The 23,006-nt window shown below is 40.3% G+C and overlaps 1 protein-coding gene across 2 annotated transcripts in view; it reads left to right on the forward strand.

Moving 5' to 3' along the window:
- STAC (SH3 and cysteine rich domain) overlaps positions 1 to 23,006 on the forward strand; it is a 74,197-nt gene that overhangs the window by 15,749 nt on the left and 35,442 nt on the right. For both annotated transcript variants that reach the window (XM_009981422.1, XM_009981423.1), the window contains exon 2: positions 8,900 to 9,176. In XM_009981422.1, the coding sequence (XP_009979724.1) occupies positions 8,900 to 9,176 (277 nt within the window). The remainder of the gene's footprint in view (positions 1 to 8,899; positions 9,177 to 23,006) is intronic.

Raw genomic sequence — 23,006 nt, forward strand, 5'->3', positions numbered from 1 at the left:
GTCTTCATAGGAGAGGTGCTTCAGCCTTCTGATCATTTTTGTGGCCCTCCTCTAGACTCGCTCCAACAGCTCCGTGTCCTTCTTGTGTTGGGGGCCCCAGAGCTGAATGCAGTACTCCAGGTGGGGTCTCACGAGAGCAGAGTAGAGGCGCAGAATCGCTTCCCTCAACCTGCTGGCCACGCTCCTTTTGATACAGCCCAGGATACGGTTGGCTTTCTGGGCTGCCAGCGCACATTGCCGGCTCATGTTGAGCTTCTCATGAACCAGCACTCCCAAGTCCTTTTCCTCAGGGCTGCTCTCAATCCATTCTCCGCCCACCCTGTACTTGTGCTTGGGATTGCCCCGACCCATGTGCGGGATCTTGCGCAAATACAAAGCAAGATGTTGTAAACATGTACCTATCTTGAAACTGAAAGTACAGGGGAATTTAAAAAAAATGGAAGGACTATTCCTAACCATCTCTTGCTTTCTTTATGAGCTTTCCTGTTGGTTTCAGGAGGAAAGACTGGAGACAATTCAATTGTCAAACCATGAGAGAGAGAGATAGGAGCCACACAGATGTTTGCAGCTGGTTATTCCACCAGCCACATTTCATAACCTGAATTATAAAAGATCTTATGCAGCTGGTGCCACCCATGTTGGAACAGCTGTTTAGCAGCAGGGAGAATATAATCCTGGATATAAATACGAGATTTGTAGTCTTTCCCTCTGCTCCTGAGAGGAGCAGTTATTGTTTTGGTAGGTAATGTAGGAGAGGAGATCAAAGGGACAAAACATTTTCCAGCCCCGATATAAAACAAGAAACAGGTTTTGGTCATGGCTCAAGTGTTGCTTAGTTTGATTTGTAACGTGTTTTGATTTGTGCTCATGTTCATGAAGGAGAAAGAATTGACTATCATTGAGCTCAACACAATGAACCCAGCAGATCTTGCTTTGGGACTGTTAATCTGATTTTCATAAATCAGATGATAGACTTCAGAAAGCTTCTGTGAAAGATCTTGTGATTAATTAGCTTGAAATGGTGCAAATTTAGGAAAGATTCACTGTTTTTTCTGTCTGCTACCAGGCCGAACATAAACCATAGTTGGGTGATATTGCAAGGATTTTCCCCAAACTAAACTTGAATCAGACCTGTTAGGAAGTTTGAAGAAATACTAATAGAGACTAGATCTCTCAGAAGGAGACATGTAATATGCACTCTTCTCTTTCTAGATTACTCTAATATAGCTTGATTAAAGGAAAACAGAGGAATATACCAAAATAGGGCTGTTCGAAAACACAACAGCAAAAATGCTGTTAGATATAAAATTTGAGAGTTTTGGCGAAATAAATTTATTAAATGTATCGGGGGGGGGGGGAATTTTACTTAGTTTTTTATTAAAAAGCCTCACAATTTTCTGGATTTGACATTCATACAAGTATCATGGTATTTATTTTGTATGTTTCCTCCTTTTTACAAGCTGTTTTAAACTGTTTAAATGACTGTGGGTCTTTTGGAGTTAATATGAAAATACGTTTGGCAGGAAAGGTAACATGAGTTCAGGGTAAGTCATGATTGCAGAATATGTAACAGAGTTTACTCTTTTTATGCCTTAAGACTAAGTAGACAGTTTTGAACATAATGGATACAAAAAAGATTTTCCCTGAGATTTGAAGGCAATTGTTATCGTTAATAAACTGTGTTTCCTCAAATCTGTCATACTCTGGACTGCATTACTTTGTCCTGTCACATCTTATGCTGAATTTTGAGATATATAAAAGAATTTGGAGAACAAGGGAGACTTTTTCATATTTTCAGGCCTTAAAACTTTGAACACTTTATTTCACTTTTATGTCACGTGTTTGCTAATCCCGGTTCCTTGCAATATTGGAAGAAGATGTATCCAAAACTGTAGGATAATTTCAAACCAACTGCAGGAGCAATTGTTGAGAACTAGATGAATTTTTCAGGTTGGTTTAAACCAAACCAGAGCATCATACAGAATGAACAGGTCTGCTAAGCAAACACATCATTTGGCTACACGTGCAGACTGTACCTCCTGATAATTTTGAGATCTGCCAATTAGAGATGCAAACGCACAGCTTCCAAGGATGTAGTACATCAGGAGAGGGCTGAGAACATGTGATTCAGTGACATTTGTGGGAACAGTGACAACGGAGCATCCCTTCAGATCTCATGGTTTCAAACCCTGAGGCTCTTTCAGGGATTTTTGCTGGCGTGCCAATCAGAGCTTTTCATTGTAGTTAGGACTCTACGTGTGAAACACAATCACAGAAAGAGGTCTGTCTGAAAAGGTTTCTATCCTAAATAGATTTGAAGATCAGTGAGTGGATTTCGAAAACAGTACAGGGCAGGGAGAAGAATCTGAGGACAATGATCAGAGCAGCAAGAGCCAAACAGAGCAGTTAGAAGCACCAAATTAATCATTAATAATGTTATTTTTAAGTATTATGGAATGTTTGTCTAGTCCAAAATTTGACTAGTCCAATACAGTATTCTAGAAGTTTGATTTATTTATTTTTGTGTAACAACAACAAACATATTTGTTCTAATGTCAGCTGTGCAATCTGCTTGGAAAAATACACAAATATAATACATAGCAGCTTCTGCCATAATGAACTCTCTCTCTTTTGTCTGTAGTGGGTTAAAAGGATATAGCTTCCAAGAAAGCTGAGTAGGACAGACACACAATACAGCCAGATTCTCAAACTGTATAATCAGCTAAAATTGAAGTCAGTTTAACTAATTCAATTTTTACTAGGAGAGTATTTGTACTATTTATTATTTAGAAAGAAGAAGGTAGAAAAGGAGCCTGCTTTGCTCACAAATTTTATCACAGATGCTTTGCCAGTAAACAATACCAATCTCTTAAGTATTTGAAATATCCTTTTATCTTGTTAATGCTATAAGACATGGTACTTCCCTCATCAGCAAGCAAACATGCATATTATTTATGAAATTGCATACTTGCTTTGGGCATGTTATAATCTTATTTTTGCTCATTAAAATGCCAAGGCAGTGCATTTCTAAATTGAATGCAGAAAAAAACCCACCCTTGTCTGCACTCAAAATCACTTACTTTTGTACCCCTCGATTTTAAGAAGAAAATCCTCAGCCTTCATGCTCACAGAAAGTAACTACTTCTGTTTGAGCTGGTTCCTTTGTTTGCTCTTAATCAGCACAGCTAGCTGAAGCCCAGCAATGCTGCCAGGCTAGCTTGCTTACACCCTGGTAGCATCCAGTCCTTCAGCAAATCCAGTTAACATCTGAAGTATGTTCTGAGGGTTGCTAATACAAATTGAATGCTCTTTGACTCAGAAAATGGACTGTACTCAGTAGAATAGATGCTATCCATCAAGACTTTTGTTCTTTCCCTTCTTTGAAAGGCTTTTGGTCCAAGTCCCTTTTGGTAATATTCCATGTATCTTACATCCTCTTTAGTGGATCTACACAGCATCATCTAGGCCTTATGTGTTTAAGTCCTTCTTTTATAACAATGTGACAGTAAAATAATTTGGAAACTTGCTCTAGGAAGCTGAAAGGGAGAAGAAATGTTTCCTTGCTAAAAGTAGATGTTTATCTCACAGCAGAGTGAAAGCTGCTGACAGAGCATTTTCAGTCTGCATAGCTAAACGGAATAGCTACATTTTCTAAGAATTCCAGGAATCAAACAGGCTTGATGGCTCATTCCAACTGTGTTAATACCCTGTATCTAATGATATTGTTAACACTAGTGTAAAGAAAAGGATAGAGAAGAGCAAGCAATAACTGGGGGTTTTTTATTGCTAGTACGGTAACAGTGCAGCAGACATCTAATGTCTGAAAATGAGGACTTGGTTATATGATCTGTCAGTAAAGTGCAGCTGATAAGCCTGGTTCATTTGTTCATTTCTCCTGGAAGATAGTTAATAGTGGAAATGGACAAAAATAATCTCCCTATTGGCCCCACACTGCACTGGACCCTCTGCTGCTGGCAAGGATGGTTAGCAGTGGCTGAGAAGGGAACAAGACCAAGCATGCTGGGAAATAAGCTGATGTGGGCAGACTCCATGAGGGTTGCTCTGAATGCCAAAGCTGATGGCCCAAGCAAACTGATATGATATTGTAACATAGTATAACGTAACATAGAGTTTATCCTCATAACCACCATTCACACTGAGATCACTAAGGAGGGAGCTTCAGGAAGGGGAATGAAGCATTTGTGTGTAGGATGTGGAAGGAATGAGGCTTTCCCTGAGCTTTGAATGGTGAGAAGGTGTGATGAAGACGTTGTGCTAGAGAAATGGTGATGGCATAGGGGCCGCCTATCTTAGCATTTTAGTTTGATTTGAGAGTGTGGTTTCAAAGAAAATTTCCTAGCTATTGCTGCTCATCTCACTTCAGTCCTCGTTGTGGTGCTCAGAGCACAGGCTGTGTCCCATGGGGGATTGCTTGTGCTCCAGGTGTGCACCTAGTGCATGCCAGGACTAACGGGCTGGTCTAGTTCAGGGTACTCTGTGCCCTGAAATGCATGTGGTGTGTATGCTGGTTCCTCAACAGCCCCTGTTTCATTCTCCAGATCTGCTTCTACTAAGCCATGCTGATTGTTAATGTAGACAAGCTGGAGAGGCAAGGAAGAAAGAGTTTCTAGATACCAGGGAGCAGTTAGGAGCCTGAATACATTACTGTTTGCAGGGTGGGTGATTATCTTTTGTAATTGCAAAGCCTAGGGATTATAAAACAGCTGAAATCGCTGATATCTTCCCAATTTCCATAGCAAGTTCTTAAACCAAAATCATAGAAAAGAGTTATATGCTTCCAATGCTGAAGTCAAATATAGTCTTAGTGAGGTCAGGTGTAATCCCCATTCACATCCAAAGCAGTGGCACCTAGTTAATGCATGGAATGAATTTCAATAGCTGTCCTTTTGCTGCGTCCTGTTTTCTGGTCATAGCACCTAAGGAGTTGTAGTATAAGGGAATTAGGAACAGAGGAGGTGCTGATAAGCTGTGGTTCGTCAGAGCTTCCTGATCCCTTGAAGCCTGAGCATTCAGTAACTGAGGAAGATAGAGATCGTGCTGGATGATACTGAGAAAAAACATTAATCAAACTCTGAGGTTTAGCTATTGCACTTATCTCTATCTTGCCTGCAGTGTTAGTATGTGCGTTCACTGAGAGTCTGTGTGACTGATAAAGTGCTTTTAACTAGAGACAATTTTTTTTTTCCCAACTCTAATTTCAAACCATAGGAACATCCCAGATTTGATGTCAAGAGCTCATGTTCCTCAAGTGTCAATGTTGTGAAGTCTTATGATGCTATCATGAATCTAGAAAAACTCTTTTGCTTGTGGGAATTTAATTTTTATTTTTATTTAAATGAAAGCCAATTTGTACCCTTTTTTGCAGTGGAGAAAATGCGAAAGGCTTAGATTTATCTCAAATATATTTCTTAGAGTCTTCTTGTAGTTGATTTAGGGGTTTTATTCAGTCCCAACACACGATTTTTCACTGAAGTGTTGAAGTAAGTATTGAGAGGAGAACAACCCTAGTCTCAGGTTTTTCCAAAGTTCAGTAGTGTTTTTTCTCAAGATTTAGCTGTGGACTCTTTAACTCTGCAGAAAGAAATTATGAATAGCAAAATTTGCATACTGTCCTCTTTATTGATAGAGCTGATTCCTGCCTCAGGTGAATGCCATAGCAGCTCTGTTAGGAACCAGTGGCATCACAAGTGCATTAAATCAGTTTAAGGCAGATCAAAATCAAGCATATATTACATGCCTGTATTTAATTACTTTTGAAATCTTCCAATAAAAGAACAGGGCTGGGTCATAGCAAACTTCAAAATGAGGAGATAGTGGTAAGTAAGCAAGGGAAGTGATGCTTGCTTGACACAGCATAAAAATCTCTTAGGCTTTTATGGTTTTACAGTTTATACTATTTGTACAACAATCTGCCCTTGCTTGGGCCAACTTTTCCTGAGTAAACAGTCACATATCAGTACTCTATTTCAAATTCTGTTGTAGGCTTGGTATGAGAAAGTAAAGTCAGATCAAATTTAAAACCTGATGCCAATCTTCTATTGCCCTGCATACTCTCACTTATGCAAGAAGGGCGTAAACCACTCTGATCTGAGCGGTACTTTTTAACAGTACTAAGTAAATTAGCTGTGTGAGTAGCTGTGCAAAATGCTAAACATTGCCTATGTTCTGCATTTTTGCATAGTCACTTCTGTAAACATATGATTATATAACATATAATATGTGGGATATTATAGCTGCAGACTTTCATTGGTGGTTTAGGTATGCAATGTAAGCCAAACGTGTAGGTGTCTTCCAGCCTGAATGCAAATGAGTGTGAAATCCATATTTGGTTAACAACAAGTATGCCCACCTTGTCTGGAAATTATTTAACCACATTAATAGTGCTCAGGGAATCTCAGAGAGGGCTATTATCTTGTGCAGAGACACCAGCCAAATTTGTAATTGTAACTTGATCCACTCATTCTTGAATATGTGTCCTACTCTGAATGTTGAGTTTGGAGATGCACAGAGTATGCACCAGCTGCATGCTCACCTTAGTGTGTATGCATATGCTGGGACATGCACAGCCTGAATGCTGAACCACTCTTCCTTGTAAAACTGTTGACATTTCTGCCTGGGAGAGGAAAGGCTGCTGGTACATCCCTTGACTGACAAATGAGTGTGTGCAGGAGAAAGGGATAAGGATAGCAAATGCAGAGCTCCTTAAAATGTACTGCGTGCATTGTCCAAACTTGCAGCACAGTTGTTTCATGATTAAACAAATAGCACATTGCTCAACTTAGTCTTCTTGCTGTGGTAGAAGCAGTGTTTTGAAATTTAATTGACTTCATGTGGCACTGTAGAAATGGATGGCAGATCAATAATGAATGCCATTTCAGTCACCTTGTGGTGTTGTAATTCTCTGTGTTTTGCTACACTAATTAGGTCTGACTTCAGTGAGAAGCATTTCAGGAGCAAGGGGGTGAATTATTGCTGAGTTCCTGGCTGTCACTGGGGAGATGAAGTAATTTCAGTACTGAGTAACCTCAGCGATTTCAGGAGCCAGCAACTTAACAGCAAAGCAGAAGAGGGAAGAGCTCACATTATATTGGTGGTGTTGTACAGTGAGTTTGGGGCTCAGCTAGTCCATGACTTAGGATTCAGCTGGAAGAGCTTCGGAAACCAGAAGGTACTCTTACCCCATAGTTGGTGTTTAATGACTTAATTGCTCTTATTTACACATTCCCCCAGAGACGAAGAGTTTCTTCCAAACAGGTGAGTATTTCCTTCATTTGGATCCAGGGCTCTTCCTATGAACCCAGAGAGAGTCGCAGGTAAGAGTGGTGCATGCGAGATGGGCCCCTGGCTCTGATCCCTTCCCACTCCCAAAATCACTGTGGAGAAACAGCTCAGGGCATAGAATGCAGTTTGCTTCCATGTAGCAAACCCAAACACTATTAACTGGAGGCAATGGCAGCTCTTTGTCTGTTAATTGGAGTTGGGGAGTTTGTTGTGAAATGTGGGGAAGAGAACTGGCTTGTCTCTCTTCTGCAAGAGCAAGCTGTTGGTGTCTGAAGGAAGAGAGGCTTCCCCCCAGGATGCCTCGAGGCTTCTCTCTGACAGCATGCTTTCGCTGTGTCATAAAGAAAATGGATGGATCAGGTATAGAAGCTGGGGAGAGCAAGTGCTCTGAGGCCACTCAGTATGACAGACCAGTGCCATGCTTTTTTGGGAAAGTATGTGAACTCTTTCCCTTTCTATTAGTGTGAATTACGATTTCCGATCATCATTACTTCTAACATAAACAGTTTCTAATATAAACCATTCCTGCTGGTTACCACAGACAGCCTGAGTGGCATGGAAAATTTCAGTTGTTACATCATGTTCGTCCAGAGAATTGCAGCAGTGATTGAAATGATTTTGCAGTGGTTGGAATAATGCTGAGTGAAAGGTGAGAGGAAGTTATTACACTTCAGAGATAGCAAATATGAAGTGGATGCAGAGATGGCTTTCCATTTATCCAGACTCTACCTGTGGGCTGTCAGAGTTGGTAAACCCACAAATATTTGTAGCTGATATCCTCATAGCTTCTGTGCCTCACCTAGCACCCTTCTCAGCCTTCTATAAAATTTAAAGGGGGGAAGAATGAGAGGAGCTTTGATAAGGTACAAGACAGTTTACAGGTAAAGCATTTGAGTTAACGAATTTAGGTTAACAATGCCTTATTGTGGTGTTTAATAGTCTGACAATCTATACACAATACACAAATATATGTGAACGTGTGTTAACTAGTATTAATGTATTAACTAACAATTGGCTAGTTAATTATATTGTTACTGCTCTTTAGCCTTCTTTCCTTGAAAAAATAAAAGAACAAGAATTTCTCAGTCAAAACTGCATATAATCTCTGTTTCTGTCAAATTCAAGAAATTTAAGTGTAACAAATATACTTACTGATTTTACCCCTCTTGTACTGCCATTTAACAGCTGTTCCTGAACTGGCTTTACAGGCTGCTTAAGGACCATGTGAGGATGAACAATACTCTAAGTTCTCTCATGCCTGAATGCAAAGCATATTTTCTCCAGTGCATACAACTCTCTGCAGTACTTCTTTGCCGTCATAACTTAAAGAAAAGACCAATAGCAGCGTTCGTTAGGGCTATCAAGTTTATTGTCTATCAGAAAGTATACGTAGAGTAGTTTATTTTCTGATTGGGATCTGTTTTCTTTGCTCTGAAATTGCTGGTTTTAACTCTGAAGTCGATTTTGCTGTTCAGGTGGTTCAAGGTCTGATAGTGGCTCCCAGGTTCACTTGTCAACAGCACACCTCAAAACCAGGAGCCTTGTCTTGCTGTTCAGGAGGAAAAGGCAGTAATCGTAACTGGCTTATTTGTTGCAGCTGCAGAAACTGAAACGATCACTCTCCTTCAAGACCAAGAGCTTGCGGAGCAAAAGTGCAGACAATTTCTTCCAGAGGACTAATAGCGATGTGAAACTGCAAGTGGACTTGATGCCTGAGGTGAGCACGAGCACTGGGCAGCTCCCCAGCTCAGAGAGCCAGGCATCTTCCCCCACCAGAGCTCAGCAGCTGCCAGAAAACAACAAGGCTCACATCTTCCAGGAGCACATCTTCAAAAAACCCACCTTCTGCGATGTCTGCAACCACATGATTGTTGGTAAGATACAATTTTTAAATCTGCGTGGATGTCTATGCTAGAACTTGCAGGATGACCTTTCTATAACTTACGTGAACCCAGATGTCTACTTGAGAATATTAATACAAAAAGGATCTGGACTTAAGTCACATCTGCCACAGGCTAATGCAAGTTCTGTATTTGTTGACAGATCTCTTGCCTTGCAGACACATACTGTTACCACAAATCACAGGTGGCAGGCTCAGCTAGAGTCAAATTCCTCTCTTGTTCAGGTTATACTGAGCACCAAGCACAAACTCTGTTGTATGTTGCATTAGAAACAGTAGAAATCTGTCTTTTCAGTAGAAATTTGTATCCACTATCCTTACTGTCTTCCACAGCAGTAATTCTAAATCTCTTGCTCTTCGTGTCTGCCCCCACACCCTGCAGTGTCCCTAGTTCCTATTCACTGTGGCAATCGTGCCTACCTCCTCCAGCTGCCTTGCATCTCTCCCAAGTGATAACTGGGCAAGAGTAGCATCTGCTGAGTGGTAGACTCCGAGCTGCTTGTGTGTGTGTTGGCTGTCTAGGACACCTGTTTCGGAAGACCGGGTCAACAGAACAAATAACAGCTGAATTCCCACTGCAGACTTTCTTGGGATTCTTCTACCTGATCCCTGCTACTCACAAAACCTCACACGAACTTTATACCTTTGAAAGATCACCCTATCTTCTCTCTGAAACTGTCCATGGGTATGGAAGTTACTGCCAGGGACTGACTGACAGGCAGACATAGAGGACAGAGCTAATAATTTATTATCCTCTTTGGTGTGCAAAGAGAAACTCCATACTGAGCCCTGCTTGTAAGGTCATTTCTGGTGCTGTGTGGAAGGCCTGAAAAACCTGCCTTCATGCTGCAGATTACCTAAGGCACTGTGCAAGGAGAGGTCAGGAAAGAAGTGGTGGCAGGTGGTGTAGAATATGCGTGGCCACTACTGTGGGAAGCTGCAGGAGTTGCTATTCGTAAGTCTGGTCCTAGAAATTCATGTTGTTGCGACTAGCTTGTTATGCACATGATTTCATCTTCTTGCTACTTATCATCTAGTTGTCTCAGCATAGTAGATCAGGAATAAATTCAGTAGCAGTGTACCAGTGTGAAAGCGAGTGACACAACTTCCAGGTTTTTAAGCAGGACAAGGAGTAAAATGCTGCTTCAGTTCATGTAAAAGTAGTGCAATCTTTGAGTACAAACTACTGTCTGTAATTTGTCTAGCTTACTGTAAGAAACTCATGTCTCGGTGTGGAAGTCATCGCCTTTTAATAACAGTAAGGTAAGTTCTTTAAAGATGCTGATAGGATTGCAAAACCTTTTTCAGAGGATGGTACCTCCCTTTTCACAGGAGGGTGCCCAGTGTCCCCTGTTTGTATGGGGAAACTCGTGTTCTTTGGAAAAAGCAGTTGTCTGCAGGACCTTAAATCTGATGCAAGACAATCCTGCTTCCATAAATTAAAGAATAAAACACTTGAGGCCTGATTTCATCCTCTCTGCACCACAGCTTTACTGAACCAAGGGAAACAAAAGAGTTTTGATCTGGGAATTTTAGTGTTATTTTCCAGTCTTTTAACGTTTTTTTCTACTTTAAGTGGTAGAACAAGTCAAAGGGAGAAGGAGTAAAGCATCAATGTCAGGGAAGTTCGTGGGTCAGGGATTGACAGTAAGCCTGGAAGATAGGCAGTTAGTTGAAATAACTTCTTGTATGGAAGCAGGCCCAGAACTTGTCTCCATTTGTAACGTGGATGAATGTTCTATCAAAACTTGGTTTCACAAACATACACTGCAAATATAAGACCTTCGCGTTTCTGGCAGCTTCTCATGAAGTTACATGGAGATTAGCATCATCACAAACCTGCACGACTCAGCAATACTCTTTCAAAACACTGCTGCTCAAGATGAATTATTACTGGCAGCAAACTTTGCAGGGAGTAACTCCAGTTCATAAACACCCGTGCCCTTCTCCTTTGCTGGGCAATCTGTGTCCCGCCTGGGATAGGAAAGTCCTGAAGCACAGCTATAATCTTCAAAACATCGGCTTTAACCCCACCTGCCTTCTGAACTTTTTCTGTGCTTTGCTATCTTCTGAGGGCTTCGCTTTTCTGTTCTGTGTCTTAGCCACTTCGTTAGTGAAAGAAGCCTTTCATAATTGCTAAAGAAGCTAATGTGACCTGTTTTGTCTGGCGGCAGGCTGTCAGGTGAATCGCTCTGACTTCCTCCAGCACATCTTTGCTTGGAGTTAGGGCAGAAAAGGTGTTAAGAGTTTTAACTTATAATGCCTTGGAGTCTAGATACCCCGATTCTCATAGACAAATGTCTACTCTGTTCCTGTAATCCTCTCTCTTTGATCCTTACTGGAGTCATGCCTGGCTTCACTGTATTGTATTTTAAGCAGCAAGGGAGATCTGGATCTAACTCTTTGCAACTTGATTAATCCATATAAGTGTGCAACTGTTGGTTATGGGGATAGTGAAGCAAAACAGGCAGCTTTTCAGGAAATCGTGTCAAGCCTGCTCCCAAAGGCAGACTGAAAAAATTTCACTTCTATGCAGGGTCTCTGAGTTTACACTTGCAACATGGAGCCTATTTGTTCTCTCTATTTGCGTTTTTCATGGGCAGTGACATTTGAGAGTAATGAGTCTATGGCTTTAAATTCCTTATTGATGAGAATAAAGGCAAAGACAGATACATGTTTTGAAGGCTGGGGAAAGAGTCCAGGAAAATCCCGACTTGACTTTAGATGGTTTCAATTTTGCCACCAAGAATGATTCCAGGTTCACCTTAAATGGCTCTCTGGTCCATGAACTAAGCAGCTGTGTTTGGTACAGGGCAGCATGATGAACTGTGCATAGCATGAGCATGCAGTACGCGCTTCAGTCTCACTTGCGTGGCAGAATCTGTTCGTAGCTTCAGAGCGAGCAGGACACTGGAAGCAAAGGCAGCAGGCTCCCTTCGCTGCTCTTTTCACAAGAAAATTAAAGCAAAGGAACGTGAAACATTATCTTTCTACAAAAAAAAAAAACGTGTGCATCGTCTCTCTCTGATTGTTAGGCACTCTGAGACAAATGTTGCCTTTGGGATGCAACACGTGTGCCTGTTTGTTCATTTGACAGAAGTACAGTCATAAGATAAAGGCCAAATACACGTAATTGGTTTCAGCATTCAGAGGGAGAGGTTTACTAAGATCAGTATAATGTAAACTTACTCATTCAGATGCTTTTCATGTATCCCAGAGTGCAATGCAACATATTCAAAAGAAACTCTGTTTATTGGTTTGATTTCAAAAAATTAAAAACAGTATTAATAGTGCATTTCATACCTCACATGAAAGACGAGTTGAAATGTTCCTACTAACTATACCAGACTGGGGCTAAAGTTCCACCTCAGTAAATAAAAGGAAAATTTTTTACAGAAGCAGCAATTTTCTGCCCAATGAAATAAGGGAGAAATTTTCAGATTCAAGGGAGCTCTGAGGAGTGCATGGAGGATCCAGTTTACTTTAATGGGGCCTTCTAACAGCATCAAATACTCAAGTGCAATCGTCAGTTCTAATATTGAAGTCAACAGTAATAATTCACATAATTTCAGAGCAAATCAATAGTATGTTGAAGCAGACTCTGTATTCCTTTCTGCTGCTCAGTTTTCTGCTGCTGTGAGCTCCAAGCATTGGTTAGTTTAGGACTGAGGATTCAGCTCCATGGTGGGTTACGTATTTTCCTAAATATATCCACCCATGAACATCCTCTCACAGTATGACTCTTAGAAACTTGTTCATTTGGTGTTCTTACTAGTAGTATTTATTACTATTTTAATATCTAACTCCAGCAAGGGAAAATTTTGAAAATCAAAGTGTCTTGTGGAGTGTATCATTAGACCATTATTTAAAAGACACTGGTTTGTTTATTTTACATTACTGTGGAAAGAAAATCAAGTCAGAACACTTCCGAGTTTGCTTCGTGTTATCTACTATTTTCTGTGTTTAGCAAGAATGTGATAAGCTTTGGCAATATGCAATAAGGGGAGGCAAAACTGCCTGCCACCAGCAAAGACAGAAACTATTAAATTAATGTTCCATCAGATTACAGTCTTAAACTATGCTGATCAGAAGCAAGTTCTTGCTCTTCTTCAGTCTCTGGTGTGTCATCAGTCATCTCTGTGATAGTCTTGAAGAAAACATGATGTCAGTACTCTACTCTTGAAAAACATTGTGTATTTTAAAAAAAACCTCCATCTGTAGACTTCTCAACATTTTACTCATTTGCAGTTCATTTCCTGTGCTGACTCACATGGAAAAAATGTTATTTTCCACACATTCCAAGCATATTACATGCAATTAATGTATTTCCATCTAAGTCAAATTTAAGTAGTGTAGCAAAAAAGTATGCCACTTTGCTTCTAAAAATAGCTGACTTTAAAGTCATTCCTTTAAAGCTATGTTTTAAGGAAATAGCTGCTCATTTATAACATCATTGTATGTTTCTTTGTGGTTTAAAGGTGTACTTAGCAGTTTCATTCCATGCTTAACCTTAACTGACACAGAATTTTGACCAACCACCTGTTTTGTTGACATACATGTTGAGGCATCTTTGCCTGGAAAGACATCCTAGAGGAGCACAGACTTTCAGGAAAAAAAAAAAAAACCACAAAATTGTGATCTGCAATGTTCAATATCAATCAAAACCAGATTCTTCCGGGTCATGCCATCACTATCTTAGGTACCTGAGATATATGCATTTATAGTTGGTCTCAGAGCAATCGAGTTTCTGGTTTGCAGATTTTCCAGACCTTTGCAGATCTGAGGGTAAATAACTCAGTACCTGCCTTCTCAGGGAACTGACTGGGTTCCAGTCAGAGAAACCTGTAGAAAACAAACAAGCAAGCAAAAAGATGAAACCAGTAATAACCCCTAGCACAGTTTGCTTCCAGTCTACTAATCAACAGTGCTTAAGCAGTGAAATTGTGCTATCCCTTCAGTATTGACTCACTCCCACCACCGTCTGTTCTGGTTTAGCCAGTCATCCTGGAGTTTCAAACAGCCAACAAAGTGCCATGAATAATTCTTTCTGGCCACATCTTTTAAAAGCAGCCTATGTTTCTTTATTTCACTGTGCTGCTGTGGCTACTAGAACTTTTGACTGCTTTAAACCCCAAAGCTGTAATGCAGCACCCTTCGTGCAGCGAGGCTCAAAGTCGATAAATTGGCCTAGCTTTTCAAATGCAGGAATGAAGGAGAGATCTGGATTGGAGCTGTGGTCCCCCATTTTTGTTAGTTGCTACATCTGAACCTCTTCTCTTAGACTATCAGTAACTGCGACCGGTAAGCAATGGAAAATCTCTGTAGTTTGAGGAAGTGTTTATATAACTGCAATTTATGTGGATATTTATTAAACATAATGAAATTTCACAGGAACTATGACACAGTGCTCTCTGCCTCCAGTATGATCAGCTCCCTTATAGAGAATATTCTTGACTATTTTTAAGCTTGCTGCCTCGCTCTGTTAAGTAGACATTTTGGGTTGATCCAAGCCTGACTTTATTCAGCGTTATCCAGGTAGACAGGGATGTGATAAACAGTCACAGGTTGGCCGCCACTGCTTGGCAGCTAGACAAAATAGAACTACTCCTGGGAAGCGTGACTATAACTGAAGCTGTATTTCCAAGGCTATGGTAGTTCAGAGGACTTCTCCAGACCTCTTTAAAAAAAAAAAAAAAAAATCAATTTTGTTTACTTAAGCTATATTTGCAGGTTAAAGGGAAAAATAATGTTATTCATTCAGTGTTCACCCAGCCCTCCACTCCTCCCGGTCTCTCTGGTATCTCTCGGCCCAGATGACCTTGGGGGAAGTGATTTGTGTTGCCACTGCATCAGCATGGGAGCTATTCCCTGTGGAGAAGGGTAAAGAGCTGCCAGTGGGGAGATGCCTCTGGAGCAGCTTGTGAGGAAGGCTTTATATCCACCTCTCCAATGGACTTGTGCAGTCACAGCTGAGCCTTCTTGGATCCATTTTCCATATGATAGACTATTACAATATAACAGTGTGTATGTGGGTGAATGTTGTTTATTATTAACACAAGAGGGCAAAGAGTTTCCCTATGGAAAGAGGTTTTCAAAACCAGCTGAATCCGGCCACCTTTGGTTTTGATTGTGAGGGAAAGGGACAGTTGTGTTACCTTGTCAGTGACTGGTACCAGGTGCCATCCCATATGTTACTAAATGGCCTAAAGTCCCTGTCTCTCCCTCCTCCTTTCTCCAGTAAATCCACTTCTTGATTTAGAAGACTTAGGTACTTGCTCCAATTTATGCTGAATGGCTTTGGGCATCTAAATCTTCTAGCAATTTTGAGAGTCTATATGAGCGAGATTTACTTCAGTCCTCTCTGGCCTGCTGTGCTAGGGTTTAGGGGAAACAAACACGTTGTATATTTTTAACACACATCAGAAAAAAAATGATGCAAAATAATAATTCTAATGTATCTATTAGCTTGAAATTGAACCTGGATTCTCTTATGCTTTCTTTATTGAGTTAATAACTCTCCATAAGCATAGACCTTCCCAATTTTGAGAGAAACCCTGTAAGAAGAGCTAAATAAAAGCCTTCTGGAAATATGAAGTTATTCTACATTAATCAAAGTGTACAGTATGCAGTTAACTGTTAGTTATAGACTAGTCAGGTACAGATGATGTCATCTGAACTCTGCTAAATTTCCAGAAAGTGGAGAGTTTGTCTACTAAAATACACGAAGTAGGGATGAACAGATGAAAAGAGGTAGAAATACATACAGAATGTGTAGTACAGATGTGTTCCATCAGTATGTCTCCTGTTTTTAATAAGTATGACAAAAAGTATTCAATTCATACAGCCCCGCATCTGTAAAGTAGCTACAGAGGGCCACACATTATGCCTCTGTTAAATTAATGTTTTTCTTTGGTAATAAAGAGTTAAACATACTTTAAAGCAAATATTGAAAAGCAAATATTTAGTATGTTTATCCTCTGGGAGGGCTTCCTCCTCTGAGATGAGGCAAGAATGTTATCAGTAAATTGGATAATCAGGAACTGCTTAGCCGAGAAAAGAGGGTGGAAATATATTTTAAATTCTAATTTGTCCTTGAACAGCATCAAGCATGTTTCACATTTGTTACTAGATAATTTTCAAGCTCACTGTAATTTTGAGGAAATTGCTATTAATATGAAATTGCAGTTAATCTTCAGTGAAAAAAGACTTTAAAGATGTTGACCGATGTTTGCTGCCTAACTAGATGGAAAACAATAAAAATTTCTACAATCAGAATTTTAACGTGATGTTAGCCAAGATGACACTGAAAAACATCAAACACCCTATTCAGTAGTGGCCTTTGCTCCTGAGATCAGTCCTAGTGAAGAACGTAATGGTAAGCTTAAGATTTGTGAAAGACCTAGTGATGAAGCAGAATACGAGATTTATTTTTTTTTTATCTTGCTGTGTGCTTTTCCAGAACTCATATGGGACATAGAGTGTTTTCAGATAAGCAAATTAAATGCATCTTCTTTGAAGCTGACCTTCTAAGAAAACCATTATTTTTCTACTTAGAATCTTTGTCTATCAGAGTATCACTGTTATGTGGACAATTACATTGCCACATAGCTGACGAAAGCATCATCTAGAAGGGAAATTATTAGGAGCTTCACCTTACTATGAGTTGCAGAAGCCATAGAATGAGGCGATTAGCAGAAATGCTTTTGCAAGAAATAGAGCATTGCCATCATGTAGAGTAAAATGCCTGCCCACAGTTGCTTGTTCCTGTCCTTAACACAGAAGGATGTCTCAGAGAGCAATGATCCTCGTGGCTCACATGGAGCATTGTATGCTCTTTCTGCCATGATAATATGAATGCAAGCAAATGCAAGTGCAGCGATTATCTTCCTAAACTGCCTACATTTTAGTTTTCCAAGTATACACAATCTATAGCTTTTTCCTCTTCAACATAAGTTTATCTTACATGCTGGAAGATGCTGGACATTCATGATTCCCTCCCTGACTTCTAATTCTGAAAACACACTCTGCAGTTGAAAACTGTGATTACATTGTAGTTTCTTATATAACATGCAGGCAGTGGTCTTGAAAATCTTGAAATATTTCGTTTTGACCTCTTGGTTATTTCCTGCTTAATAGAAGGATTGGAAGCAAGGAAGAAAGGAGAAAAAAAAAAAAAAAAAAAAGAGGTGGATATGTCTTCCCCTCACTCCCTACAACAACTCCACTTTCCCAGCCAAGAGAGGAAATGGCATACGACTGGTGTAATCTCTGAGCCAGTGTGAGCTACAACACCATAGTCAGTTTGTCCTTGATTGGCTTCCTTGGCAATCACAAAAGAAAGCTATAGATTTGATGAACAGGAAGATCCCTCCAAATGAGGACTGGTTGTATTGATAAGGGAGCTTGTATTTGCAGTGCTAATACTGCCTGTTTTTCTAGCTGCACCTCTCAGAAGTGTAGCATTCTTTCACATCCCAAGATCTGTGGCACATGAAACGCTCCAGACGAACTTTCTGCTGCCTCAGGTCTTTTTTTTTTTGTGAAGCATGGAGATGAATTTTTAATGTTACTGTTGCTTATAGAACTCCATCATCAATGGGCTTGAAATGGGCATTTTGTTCCCCCACTTTACCTTCCTCTGTAAGCTCAGGCACAGCATATTGGCATCATCAGGGTTTCATCTGCACATCTGTTTACAGCTGCAAGGTGAGATGTTGTCTATCTTGCAGTATTTTTTACATCTAGCAAATATGGAGAGGTTACACCAAGGTGCTTAGTCTGTTTTGTTAGATCTAGTCCCTCAACACAGTGAAGCATGGAAGCCCATCTTCCGTTCATAATCGGATGGGTGTTGTTGTTTAACCTCAGTCAGCAACTAAGCACCACACAGCCGCTCTCTCACTCCCTCCCAGTGCAATGGGGGAGAGAATCTGAAGAGTAAAAGTGAGAAAACTTGTGGGTTGAGATAAAGACAGTTTAATAATTTAAGTCTAATAATAATAGTAATAATAATTTGTAATGAAGAGGAAAATAAAAAAGAGAGATAAATAAAACTCAGGAAAGACAAATGATGCAAAAGAAAACAATTGCTTATCACAGGCTGACTGATGCCCAGCCAGTCCCTGAGCAGCAGCCCCCCTGCCAACCTCCCCTCTCGTTTTATTGCTGAGCATGATGTCATATGGCATGGAATATGCCTTTGGTCAGTTGGAGTCAGCAGTCCTCTTCCAACTTCTTGTGCACCCCCAGCCATCTCGCTGGCAGAAAAGGCCTTGACTCTGTGTTAGCACCACTCAGTAACAGCTGGAAGATCCCTGTATTACCAACACTGTTTCCAGCACAAATCCAAAGCATAACCCCTTAGCAGTTACTAAGAAGAAAATTAACTTTATCCCAGCCAATACCAGAACAATGGGATAAACAGCCACTGAGTATGATAGGTCTCAAATGTCACCAGAAGGGAGGACACAGGATGGTTTCCTTTTGGAGAGCAGCAGATGAGCAATAGTCTCTGATGAGCAGTTGTTTTCCATAACAAGCTGGTGACATGCTCTGGCAGACTGAACTGCTTAGTGGTATTCTCCAAAGGTAACAAACTCTTTGTTAGCTAAAATGGAGATGATTTTTCTGAAGATCAACAGAAAATTCAACACTTAAGACATTGGTGGGGTTTGGATGCACCTCTAACAGATGCTCTTTCAAAATGCCCCATCTGGAAATTTAGGTTTTTTCTTAACCAAGAAATCAAAATGACACTGAGCTCTTGTCAAGGGTGAGACAGCATAGATGTCAATGTGGAGAGGATATGCATACCAGGTTTTATTGACGAATCAGTGACTTACAGCTTTTACCCTACTCATTCTTTTTCACACTCCCTCCCTCCCTCCCTGCTAGCATTTCATTCCCTAGGTCCCTCCTTCCTAGCAGGGATGTAACTGGTGGCCTGGAAAGGTTAGATAGAAAGTCATGTCAGTTCCTGCTGTGATGCTACTTGCAGTTACTTGTCTCAGGCGCCACTGGCCAAGGTCCCTGGGCACCCCCTGGCATTGATGTCCACGGCTTCCTCATTTCGAGGATCTTCCCTCATTTATCCAGACCTCTCCCCAGGACAGGATCTTCACCTTTCTGGGCCACTTTCTTCTTTCCAAAACCGCTTCTTTCTTTCAGGAATCCATCTCTTGGCAACAGATTTTCTTTATGGAAACCAAGCTCTCAGTTCCTCCAGTCTAAATAGTGCATGTGCATAAGAACAGCACATGATCAGCCTCTTAACTAGTGGGTCAGTCTCCTGTCTTTTTATTAATTGGAGTATTTGGGATGTATCACTTTTGTGTAGTCATAGTGTTACCAAAATTTCTAAGCAGCCCTTACTGGTTGCAGCTCGCAATTAGCAGTCTCTGTCCTTTCTAAGAGTTCAGGTGTTCAATTTCAGACATTCACCCATGCACATACACAGAGTTATCTGCTGCCTGTTTGTGTTCAAAATGTCCACTATTTTTTTGCCTATGACAGCTCCTAAATCTGAATACGTACATTGACCCAGCTCTCTGTTAGTGAGATCCAGCTACGTGCCAGTGCTTTCTGACACACTGATCTGCTTTTTTTCCTCCCCTCTCACCCCTCCCCTTCCCAAATCACACCTTCAGTGACTTCCGAGCAACAGCTTCTGTTGCACTGGAAATCATCTTGCTAAAGCAAGGTTATCTGATGGATTCAGCTAGACTTTTATTATAAGGTATATCATTGTACAGGACAGACAGCTGTAGCTACCAAGCCAGTTGCTATCCCTATGGATTTCCTTATCTCTAATAGCGGTAACACAATTATGGTGAATATTTTAATTAAGGCATTTGGACAACAAACCTCATAGCCATGCTGATACAAGCCACATTTGTAGATGAGGAAAGCTAGGACTTGAGTTGTCTTGGCTTGTTCCTACTTGAATGCAGGCTGAATTCAGACAATGCAAATACTTTCTAACCGTGGACAGTTTATGACTGATGCACTGAATTATTCCTGTTGATAGGCAAAAATCTTAGAATGCAGATTTTTTGTACTTTTGGTTTAAATTATTTAAATATTTAGAAATAAAGTAAAATTTCAGTCTAATGTTCATATTATTTTTTTGCTCTCCAGATTGAGTCCTTATTTTTTGCTCTCCAGATTGACTCCCAGGCACTTACTACTCTTTTTGCATTGCTGAGCTGCAGAAACTTCTGCACTGTCATTTGACAGAAGTTTTTCTTATTCATTTGAACAATAATTGATGCTACATGGAAGTGTACTTGTAGGTGTGCTCTAGGCCAGCACTGCTAAATGTCAAGTCTAAATTCTGTCAGGATGGAGCAGTGAAGGCTGAGATTGCTTCTTTGAGCAGATGACAGGAGTAAACGAAAGTGTTTTTCTGCCCAGCTTCTGTGATTTCACTTAGATAAGTAACTTTTTCTGGAAAAAAGAAATTTAAAAGAACTTAGACTTTGGTTGAAGGATTTAATTGGAATGTTTTTCTATATTTACCATTTCATTTTTTGTTTTCAAAACTGCTGTGGAAAAGAAACTGAAACACTTTGTTATGAAAAGTGATTGTAAAATTCCGTAAAGAAGTAACGCATTGTGACTAACTGTAAAAATAACTTTCCTGAAAACTGGTCCCACCAAACTGGTATAACTGCCCAGTTACTTACTGCGGTGTCCTGAATTATCTCTAGTCTGAGTAAATCATGCTGTCATTTACACCTGTAGATTCTGATTAGGTCCTCCTCAGCTACATGTGATCCAAGAGAAGAAATGGCTTTGGAGCAGAAGCCTGTGTGTGACTAGATCCTGAACATGTACTAGATTTGAGGCGGAGACACATGTAGTTATCTTCTCCTACCCCACTTTCCAGCTCCATCACTAGCTACTGTGAAATGGGCAAAAGAGGGAGGGAAACGAATCATGGCTGTGGTAAGTCACACATCAGAGTTTCATGTTCGAGGGCCATCACTGCAGATGCTGCTAGTCAGCCTGTGCTAACAAAGAGCAGGAACAACGCTGAGAGGTTGCACTGATGAGGGAGCGGTTTTACTACAGGAGGAAAGAGCTAAAAACCTCAGTAAGTTTGGAACAGCAGAAAGCCAGAGAGCAACTGGCTATTTACATATCAGTGGTTTTTTTTTTTAACTAAATCTTTTCTAGTCCTAATTGATCGTCCTAATCTTCTCGCACATAGCAGCCTCTCATTTCAAGCCCGTTGATGATGGAGCTCTGTAAGCAACAGGCAATGTTAAAAATCCATTAACAGAGCAGAGAGGATATTAAAGCCCTTTGCTGAGGGCAGACGGTTCTTTTGTTCTGTAACTCTTTTCCTACATTTTCAGCAAGCTCAGAGCCCTGCTTTTCGTTTCATAGCATAGTTTTTGCTGAGATACTGTTTTTTCTGTTTTCCCACTCCTCTATAACAGTACAAGGCCCTTGAAAGATCAAGATCTTGACACATGTAAGTGGCCCTACAAAATTCAACTGCTTTTTCAAAGCATCTCAAAACACACAAAAAAAGGCTGAAACTGGGTGGCTTTTCATTTCAACACATATAAGAACACAGGTACAAATAACTTGAGCCTGTCAACATGGAGGTCTTGGTTGAAATCTGACTTCATCACCTTCATCTCAAGAAGAGTTACTGAATACATTATGTTCACTAATATTACTGAGACCAAGATCAGCCATTAATCTCTACTTGTTCTTCTTTGGGACACCACCACGTTTAATTTCTTCATGTTCCCTTGTCCCTGTTCAGCTCTGTTACTGTCATCATCTCTGCAGCAGTTCAGCATCAACTCCCATAGACAAGTCCATGCTTACCTTCTTTGAGCTATTTTCCTTTCCAGCAAAGCAAACCGGTGCAAACATCTACAGGCACGGACCTAGCAGCCCAGAAAATTGTCTAGAAAAGCAGGTATTCAGATATCAGTGTCAGTTTGTTTAGAGCAAGGAACATTAGATGTGATTTATGGTGTTTGTTTTTTTAGAGGACTGGGACTTTTTCTTTCGGTAAGAGCTGTTAGTTTATTTATCGTGGCGTTCCAGCATCTTAATTAACATTTAGATGATCAAAAACCTGAGATGATATTTTAAGAAGTACGGAGGTGGATATTTCCTTTCAGGGACAGACATTTATAGCAAAGCTGCTGAATATGTGAAAAGTGCCTTGCAAAAAACCTCTTGTGGCCAAATTTTTCAGCACAGGGCAGTGAGTTTCATCTACTTCTGTTCCCCAGACATCAAGAATGAGAATCACTTTTGCACCAAAAAACAGGAAATGTCTATTTGCATTTTAAGTAAGTACCATTGTTCACGAACTACAGAATAAAAGATCTGGCAGCATTGAAAGATCTTTGTCAAGGAGTTACAGAGCTGATTTGCAAGAGAAATGCAGGCATTTCCTCTTGCTGATATGTGTGATTTAAAACCATGAAGTTAGAAAGGACTTTATTTTAGCAGGGATATTTTTCTTCCCTGTAACAGCCTTGAAGAAAAACCTGCCTATTACTGCCTTAGTTTTTTCTCAGCATGTCATTTCTAAAGAAAACTATGTCACTAGGAAGTTAGTTCTAATTTTATGCACTGTTTTGTAGCCTGCCTACATACAAGGCGACTTTTTTTGCTATTTAAACATTGGATATTGTTATAGGAAAACTGGGTGGGATAGGCACTCAAACAGACCCACATCTCTCGGTGGCATATAATCTAAAATTTATTAATTTGGCAGGACAGGTGTCACGGTTGGATATCAAGTCCTGTTCTATGGAACATAAAAATACAA

This window comes from Tauraco erythrolophus, chromosome 7 (assembly GCF_009769465.1).
Source record: "Tauraco erythrolophus isolate bTauEry1 chromosome 7, bTauEry1.pri, whole genome shotgun sequence".
Lineage (NCBI taxonomy): Eukaryota > Metazoa > Chordata > Aves > Musophagiformes > Musophagidae > Tauraco > Tauraco erythrolophus.